Source organism: Camelina sativa, chromosome 10 (assembly GCF_000633955.1).
Source record: "Camelina sativa cultivar DH55 chromosome 10, Cs, whole genome shotgun sequence".
Taxonomy (NCBI): Eukaryota; Viridiplantae; Streptophyta; class Magnoliopsida; order Brassicales; family Brassicaceae; genus Camelina; species Camelina sativa.
The window spans coordinates 113,346-121,525 of record NC_025694.1 but is presented as its reverse complement, the minus strand read 5'-3'; the positions used below and the strand labels follow the sequence as shown (position 1 = coordinate 121,525).

Genomic DNA, 8,180 nt, shown 5'->3' with positions numbered 1-8,180 from the left:
GGAGTCGGGTTTGTTGTCATCCCAGAGGACATCTTTGCCGCCGATGACAGGAAGCATAACAGGGGCGGGGAAGTAAAAACCTCGTGAGGCGTGGGGAGAAGAGGCAATGGAGGAGGGAGCGTCGGCGTTGCTGCATGTCTCGGACTCGCTAATGTCGGCGCTGGGACTGTAGCTACCGCATCTCTCGGAAGAAGAGCCGTCGTCGTCTTCCTCAGAAGAAGATAGACTCCCCATTCTTCTTCTTTCGAGATCTAAATCTTAACGGCTCAAAGAATCCCACAACATTTGTTTGTTTGGGGCAAAGAAGAAAAAGTAAGGAAGGAAGGTAGGAAGTGGATGTGATGATGATTGCTTTGGTTTTGATAATTAAAAAAAAAAATAGTAAAGCAGTGAGCAGAGCAGAGCTTACCACCTACCTATTCACAAAGAGAGAGAGAGAGAGAGCTTACTAATTAAAAAAATGACTCCTTTCTCTCTCTCTTTCTCTCTCTCTTCTCTCACAAGGTAAGGTAGTCACACAACTCTCTCTCTCTCTCTCTTTGTCGTCCCCACTCACGGCGTCTGCTGCGCCGTTAGGGTATGGATAGATAAAAGTCACGGTCATCACAGTGTTTTGGTTTGGGAACAGTAGTACACTAGAGTTAGTAGACGTGTAAAAGACTGACTTAATGGTGAGATCCAACCATCCCTATATCATTTCTTTATATGGATTTTTTTAATAAGTGACGCAGAGTGTGTGTGAGAATCTCTAAGCAGCGGGGGTCGAGATAATTAAATTTTTTTTTTTAAGAAAAAAAAAAAAGAAGACTGACATTGTGTGGACTAGAAGCATTCCTTGTCGGATCAGACAGACTCTCTCTCTCTCTCTCTCGTACCGGCCTCGGCCTGGCAATGGCATGAACTACGTTTTACACACACACCATATCTTCTTCTCTTACCTCGTGACCTTCCCCGCCACGTGCCCTTTACTTATTGGTTTTGTTGATCTATACTGTACATATAAGTGTACTATTCTCTCGCTCGCGTCATTAAAGTTAACACATCTTACGGTATGCATTGCGTTTGCTGCGCCTCACTAAATATTCCATTCATTCAGTATTTCACCCAACGAATCTTTTATAAACCCGTTTTTAGAAAAATATTTTTACTCTTATTCAAATCGTTAATAATAATAATTAAATGTTTTTGGTTCATAATCTAATTACTACGACTACAAGTCTACAACTATTATTAATGTCACTGATCACTAGACGAGTGGTGTTTGTTGATTCACATGCATCGCTTAAGTTGACTTTCTTTTATTCTCTTCATTCATCCCAATTCCTTCCTTCGCTGATTCACTCTCCCAATTACTATAAATGTTTTTTTTTCTCTTCGTAATCCCCCATTCCATTTCATTGACAGCCNTTTTTTTTTTTTTTTTTTTTTTTTTTTTTTTTGTTATAATTGCATTGCATACCTTTTTTTTACCATTTCAACATTTTTTCTTTCTTTACCCATAAAAAACTAGGATTTCACGTCTTCTTACCTGGTGCACGAATCATTATTACTACTATTTTAAATTTTTACTATAAGTTTGTTTTCTATTTAACTGATAGTATATGGTAAAATTACCTGGTTGATTCATATGAAAACATTGCATTTTCCTACAATTATTTACCAAAATATAGTATTTTCCTACAAATGTTAAACCATAATTTGTATCAAACTCCACATATTGTCTCAAAACACCAAAAATTTAGAAAAGCTATATACTATATTTTTGCCTCTTTAATAAAATAAACACCGAAATTCTAGACAGTCGACTTTTGTATCCATTATAAATTTTCATCAAATTTGGGTGTACATTAAAATTTATGAAATAAAAGAATAAAGAACTAAATATATTAGTATAATAGAATATATCTCTAAATAATCCGATCCATTCACGATATATTGGTATGATCATCATACAGTCATGCCCATACGATTTCAAGGAGTGATTATGGGCGTGTGTTGTTTATTGGAGGCTCGGCCACACAACAAAGCATTCTTAGGCAAAAGGTATTCATCTCTTAGAGAGTGAGCTGAAGAATAAACTCGGAGGTAGAATTGTTGTCCTAAGTATTGCCTCGCCCAATATTCACTCCTAAAGTTCCACATCCCCACATTGTCCAGTGCCACATATACGGTTGTCCAAGATTCTGGATATACCTACATCAACCAAAAATCCATTCCTTTCATTTTCAATTTTAGTTACAAGACATTAATTAGAGCTAGCTAGCTCTTTATATTTTTCTTTCGGAAATGTAGAAATATATGGAGTAAGTAAGATTTTGTACCTGAGTAGTAGAGCGAGAAACAGCATCCCTCAAATTATACTCTCGCCTGCTTGCTTTTGACCATGTTCCTCTATCCATCCTGTGGACAAATATAATTAAACTCACTAACATCAGAGATATGCAATACAACATTAATTATTACTATTAAAATTAGAGGGTGGTTTAGCTATCGTTCTCACCCGACAACCCAGAAGCTGTATCCATCGAGGTGGTAACTTTGGACGACCTTCTCGCGGTTTTGAAATATGATTTCAAGGAAATCCCTGTGGTTTGCTCCCATCACTGACGTGTCCATTCTCATCCCTACCCCTCTCCTCGGCTTGTCAGGGATGCTCCCCACTTTAAATACGCCTTTGATCTTAAAGTAATCTGCAAGCTTAAGCGGAGTATCTGCAGCTACAAACGACACTCCGTTTATGGCGTAGCGTTGCTTCTTATGCACAAGTGCCGCTGAGCTTTCCAATATTAAAGTCCTAGAGATTTTGATTCGACCATAGTGATACGAGCCTTGAGGGTTAGGCCTTGGCCCAGACGCAGTTAGATTTGTCCTAATGGACCGGGCTTGTTTGATAGACCAATCTAGTTCATCGGCAGGTGGTGGTGGTTCAACGTGGACAGAAGGAGATGTTTTGTAATTATGTCTTGAGTTGGAGTAGTGGATAGTGGATGAGACCAAAAGTTTTTTGGCGGCAAATTTTGTGGAGACGACAATGTCATAGTCTTGGTCAGGTTGGTCCATGGTGACCAAGACGGAGTAAGACTGTCCAACGTGAATGTCGAGTGAGGTATACATGGACTGGACTGTATGTGTTCCCTCAACCTCGACGAGCTTCATTTGATGACCATGTATTCTAAAATTCAGAGTGTTTTGAAGCCCTACGTTCGATATTCTGAATCTGTATGTTTTACCTAATTAATTATTGTTCCACCCACAAACAAATATATATATATAAATGAGATAATGCTTTTCTTCTTGTCCAAAGTACGTATTAAATAACTTAGGATTTTATTAAGATAAACCTTTGTGGACGGTGAGAGAAGAAGAAAAAATGACTCCTTGGCCATTGATCAAAACCCCTTGAGGCAAAGGTAGCTTGTGTCCTCTATCCAAAAGTGCTTTCAAAGTCTGAATGTGCATTAATTTAGTTATGGTCCTAATCGAACATATATATAGAATTAGTTAATCAATTAATTAATGAAAGTACCTTGTGGTCACGCTCAAACCAATCACTGATTAGGAAAGTGAAATCTCCAGCAGGTTCAGGGAAAGGGACGGGGATGCGAGGGCGACTGAGAATACGGAAACCGCCAAAACCACCGACAGCTTTGTGAACGGCGAGGGAAGGAAAGTAGAAGAAACTACCAATCTGGTCTTTGACTTGGATTGCATAAGTGTAGTTTTTGCCCGGTGGGATTGGACAAGTCGTCCCATACACTCCATCTTGGTAAGAATTCTTCCTCATTTGCACTCCGTTCCTTCATTAGTATTTACCATTTTTTGTATTTTTATTAATTCATTGATATTATTATAATTAACATGAAAACTTGACGTGTCCACCAGTAATACCTAACTAAACAAGAAAGATTGTGAAGAAACGACACTACAAGTGCATGCAAATTGGCTCCCTCGTACCAGTTACTAAATTACTCCAATATTTCACTAAATATAACATTTAGTGCTTTTTCCAAAATACACATATTGGAATAGAATGCTAAGAGAATGATGGTAATTAAGAAGGGGGAATAGATGGTACCAAGATAAGAGAAAGGGTTCGTCGAGCTCGTTGTGAACATTGATGATCAAATTGTCATTGGTGACTGAGTAAATATCGGGTCCTGGATATTGTCCATTGATCAAGATCCCCTGCGTCGTGTAATAAATATATATAATTAAAGCAGGATCGATCACATCAAACAAAAAAGACAAAGATGCCATATATAGATTTTGTTGATCTTGGAAAGAAACAAAAAAATGTACCTTAAGAGGAATGCCAAGTGGAGAAATGTTGCCGTAAGTGACCCTCCAGTCGAAAAAACGGTAGGGATCTTCAGCATGAACAAAAGAAATGATGGTCATTGTCATCAGCATAGTCCAGACGCCGCCGTTTAGCCACCACCCCATACTCTCTCTCTCTCTATCTGTAGCGCTATATATCTTGAATTTTGATGATGAGGAAGAAGAACAAGCTTGGAAGAGAAAGCTTAAAAGTTTGTAGTAACCGAACAAATGACTCGGTGACGTATTTAAAGACCCAACATGGGATGGGGAAGCTAGCTTTTCCAATCAGCTAATTCCGTGTTTTATTCAACCTGTAATGTAAGGCCCCACCTACTACTTAATTAGTATTTATATCAAGCAAGCCAAGCCCATTCCCATTGCAATTATTTAGTCCATTACCATTAGGGGGTGATTGAATTGAACGCGTAGGAAAATGTGATGAAACAGTTTATTGTATATTAGTATGCATATTATATATTATTATGCTTGAATTAGAAAGGGATCGGTCGTTTTAATAGTTCGCAAAGTAAGACTTTTTCTTATCTTACAATAATTAAGAAGAAGAGTTGATGATCGGAGAAACAGACAAAACTTAAAAATAAAGAGGTAGCTAATTAATTAAGCGCGTAAATGTGCGGAATAAAGATTGTGCCGAGTTGGATTGGGGTTGGCGCCTATAAATTAAATTTATACATTACATTAATACAGCATCTGTATTATGTTTCATTTGGCACAAAATTTCAAAGGTCAACTTCATAAAAATAGATGTCAAAAACCAAAAAATTGTCCTCCGACTTCTTATGCGTGTTGTGTGGTGATTGGCGTTGTTGACCGTAAAAAATTATTGAGGTTTGGATTGGTAACTCCAATTACTTTGAACATAAGTGATTACTTTACTTGGTGTTTTAAGCAAATGCAATGAGGTAACCTGATCTATCATCTATCACCCAACAGCTGGAAACTCACAAAAGTCACAGACTGTCTTCTTCCCGTGAGAGACGTCTCTCTCTTTTTCTTCACTTTCATACTCAAAAAGACTCAGACTCTCTCCGTGTCTACTACCCTCCTCCTTCCCTTTGACTTTTCTTTCCCGTTTTCTGTGATACCTATCAAACGGGCCGTTTTTGGGCCCTTATTTCTCCAGCCCAATTACTTTACCAACACCCAACAATGCCTGCTTGCTCATGAATTAAGCATGACCGGCATGAACAACAACCAAAAAAAAAAAAAAAAAAAAATGTAAAAAACGAAACCTAAAAATAATAATAAGCTGTAGCCTGTAGTAGCCACGCAACTCTACTTTGTTAGCATGCCGTTATTTCTTTCTTTTCATTACGAGATGAACAAAATGGTTTTCAAATAAATATTTGAGTGTTTCAATATTCCCATGTTGTTCTAATATGACTTCTTCAAGATTCAAGAGTTTGCAAATAGAAAGCTGGCATTTCACTAACACGATGAGGTAGACAATACAAGAAGATGAAAAAGCAAGTGGTCAAAGCCAAAGTAAAAAACAAAGAAAGGATATTATAAATTTATAACGACTAGGTTTCCTTCTTTTTCTCATCATTTTTATGACCAGGAAGCTTCTCTTTGATCTTTTCCATAAATCCTTTCTCCTTGCCATTGTCATGACGAGGTTCAAGTTCAGGCTTCCCATGGTCACCTCCGGGAAGCTTATCCTTCACCTTCTCCATAAACCCTTTCTCCTTCCCATCCTCATGTTCAGGCTTGGCTTGGTCAGGATGACCTATACCCGCAGGAAGCTTCTCCTTGATCTTCTCCATGATGCCTTTCTTCTCCTCTGTTTCACATTGATCTGCAGCTTCTTTATTCTTCTTCTTCTTCTCTTTCTTTCCCCCATTTTCACCTGCTTCCTCATCACTTGACTGCATACATATCACATCCTCCCTCAACAAGTGTTACTAACATTTCTCATGCAGCTAATTCATTAATGTGTATATATACAATCAAGCTTACAGAGGTGTCGGAACGGTGGAGTCTTTCAGCGAGAGAAGGCTTCTCCTCTTCCTTGATCACACCGGCATTCTCGGAAGAATGTGCATCTTCGGGTTTCTTCTTGAGAAAGTCAAACATCCCACAGCCTTTGGAAGCTGCAGCATCAGCTTCTTGCTGCTCACTAGAACGAGGATGATCCGCCATCTTTTAGGAAAACGCAAACAAGTATTCAACACTCACTTTTAATTGCCAACGGGACTTTGCTTTGCTAGCTTTGAGAACTGATGAGTTACACATTGCCCTGCAACACTGTATTTATAGTAGCTCTAGCTTTTATTTTCTGTTTATAAAATTATTACTACAAGTTTATTTGTAGTAATTAACACTAGGTTCGCCTTTAACCAAGGTGTTGCCGGCAAATTGTACTTAACAAGTCTATATTTTAAGGTCCAACTTTGATCGGAACAAGGGTTTGGGTATTTTTTTTCTTTTTTCTTGGGAAAGTAGTAAAATATAGAACATCGTACATGTCCGAATACACTGCGTTGCGCCGACCAATGGATGGTCGGTGTGGACGGCCCACGTTATCCAATAAAGAGAGCAAAAGCAGAGTTTACACAGTTTGGCACTATTTAGAAAATAGGCCGAATCAGACGATGGGCTTTACATAAACAACGAGCATAATATAATAAGAAGAGGGCTACGTTTGGGTATTGTACGATTTATGGTAGATACTGTATTATTGTACCCGTTAGGATTTTGAATTTGATATTGTACATCGTTAAAAAAGAATCAGCAGTTGGTATAGAGAAATCTTAGACAAATAATAATCTATTTGTCTCAAGAAAGAAACGAAAAAAAAAAAAACAAGTCATAAATAATCTTAAATTTTGTATATAGCCTCGACAATGGAATAGAAAAAGATAGGAGTATATGAAGATATATTCACATGTATGTAGTAATCAATGCCGTCGATGTGACAGAGTCGTTCTCACATGGACGTTTCTTGGTTACTAATCTGTTGAATAATGAATATTTTTGATTGACTGAAAATGAAATCATCAAAATTGTAACAAACAAACTATTGACATGTATAATGTTCTACGCCTAATACAATAGAAATGCAATGCAGNGGGGGGGGGGGGGGGGGGGGGGGGGAGTCTCTTCATTTAAGTACGGTTGTCTGTGTCTTGACGGTAAGCAGCTGAAGTATGTACTATTCCTTTAATTGATTAATTTCGAAACTAGCTAAGCTATAATAAACATATTTTTGTTACCAAAAAGAGAGATACATAATAAGTGGCCAAAGTATTCGTAGATTTGACTGTGTGGATAAACATGGGTGATTTAAAAGAAGAAGAAAGAAAAACAGGAGACCGACCGACAACTACAAGAACAAGGCCCGAGGAGGGATGCACAGCTGTGAATATGAATGTGATGGAGAGAGTCGGTGCAATGCCACGTCATCCACCGCCCAGCACCTTATTGGACTATTGCTGGGTAATGTGGTAAACCCTAGGGACCCTCACACCTACCTTTTTTTTTTTGTACTATTATTTGGAATTGGAAGGATATAGTTTATTACTAATTTACACACTCACTCGCTAAACTAGTCACCAGCCAAACTCAACCCAATCAAAGATTAATTAATATGTCAACACGCGTACTTGTGCAAGCTGCTTCTATCTATGACGACGTGACGTGTGTTGTTGATATAGTGAGCTGGCACCCATAGTATAAATTCACGCTGTTCCCATCAAAATTAATAAGGATATTTCCCAAACTCATCGTATTTAAGTATTATTAACTCTCTAAGTAAAAAAAAAGCTCATACCTCATTGGATTATTTGTTTCTTCAAAATCTCTCAACACAAAAATAAGCAAAAAAAAAAAAAAAAAAA

General features: G+C 37.9%; 3 protein-coding genes across 3 annotated transcripts in view; all 3 read right to left on the bottom strand.

The window, feature by feature from the left end:
- Positions 1–492, bottom strand: part of LOC104716123 (rop guanine nucleotide exchange factor 1-like) — a 2,956-nt gene extending 2,464 nt beyond the window's left edge. Inside the window, exon 1 of the mRNA XM_010433476.2 lies at positions 1–492. This exon is cut by the window's left edge and continues 1 nt beyond it. Within this exon, the coding sequence (XP_010431778.1) occupies positions 1–234 (234 nt within the window). The 5' untranslated portion in view covers positions 235–492.
- On the bottom strand, positions 1,792–4,556 carry LOC104716122 (L-ascorbate oxidase homolog). Its single transcript, XM_010433475.2, has 7 exons — positions 4,300–4,556; positions 4,076–4,185; positions 3,527–3,797; positions 3,342–3,447; positions 2,501–3,230; positions 2,322–2,400; positions 1,792–2,193 (listed from the first exon to the last, which is right to left on the bottom strand). Exons 1-7 carry the CDS (start codon positions 4,441–4,443, stop codon positions 1,972–1,974), a joined length of 1,662 nt encoding a protein of 553 aa, XP_010431777.1. The 5' UTR covers positions 4,444–4,556; the 3' UTR covers positions 1,792–1,971.
- Positions 5,744–6,717, bottom strand: LOC104716121 (dehydrin ERD10-like). The gene is made up of 2 exons (XM_010433474.2): positions 6,301–6,717; positions 5,744–6,209 (listed from the first exon to the last, which is right to left on the bottom strand). The coding sequence occupies exons 1-2, from the start codon at positions 6,481–6,483 to the stop codon at positions 5,865–5,867; spliced, it is 528 nt and encodes a 175-aa protein (XP_010431776.1). The 5' UTR covers positions 6,484–6,717; the 3' UTR covers positions 5,744–5,864.

Excerpts from the sequence above, each read along its gene's own strand:
- LOC104716122 (XM_010433475.2), bottom strand. The coding sequence starts at position 4,443 with ATGGGGTGGTGGCTAAACGGCGGCGTCTGGACTATGCTGATGACAATG. Across the intron at positions 3,798-4,075 it reads GAACCCTTTCTCTTATCTTG|GAACGGAGTGCAAATGAGGA; the intron begins GTACCATCTATT and ends ATACTAATGAAG. Across the intron at positions 3,448-3,526 it reads GGTTTGAGCGTGACCACAAG|ACTTTGAAAGCACTTTTGGA; the intron begins GTACTTTCATTA and ends ATGCACATTCAG.
- LOC104716121 (XM_010433474.2), bottom strand. The coding sequence starts at position 6,483 with ATGGCGGATCATCCTCGTTCTAGTGAGCAGCAAGAAGCTGATGCTGCA. Across the intron at positions 6,210-6,300 it reads TCCACCGTTCCGACACCTCT|TCAAGTGATGAGGAAGCAGG; the intron begins GTAAGCTTGATT and ends ATATGTATGCAG.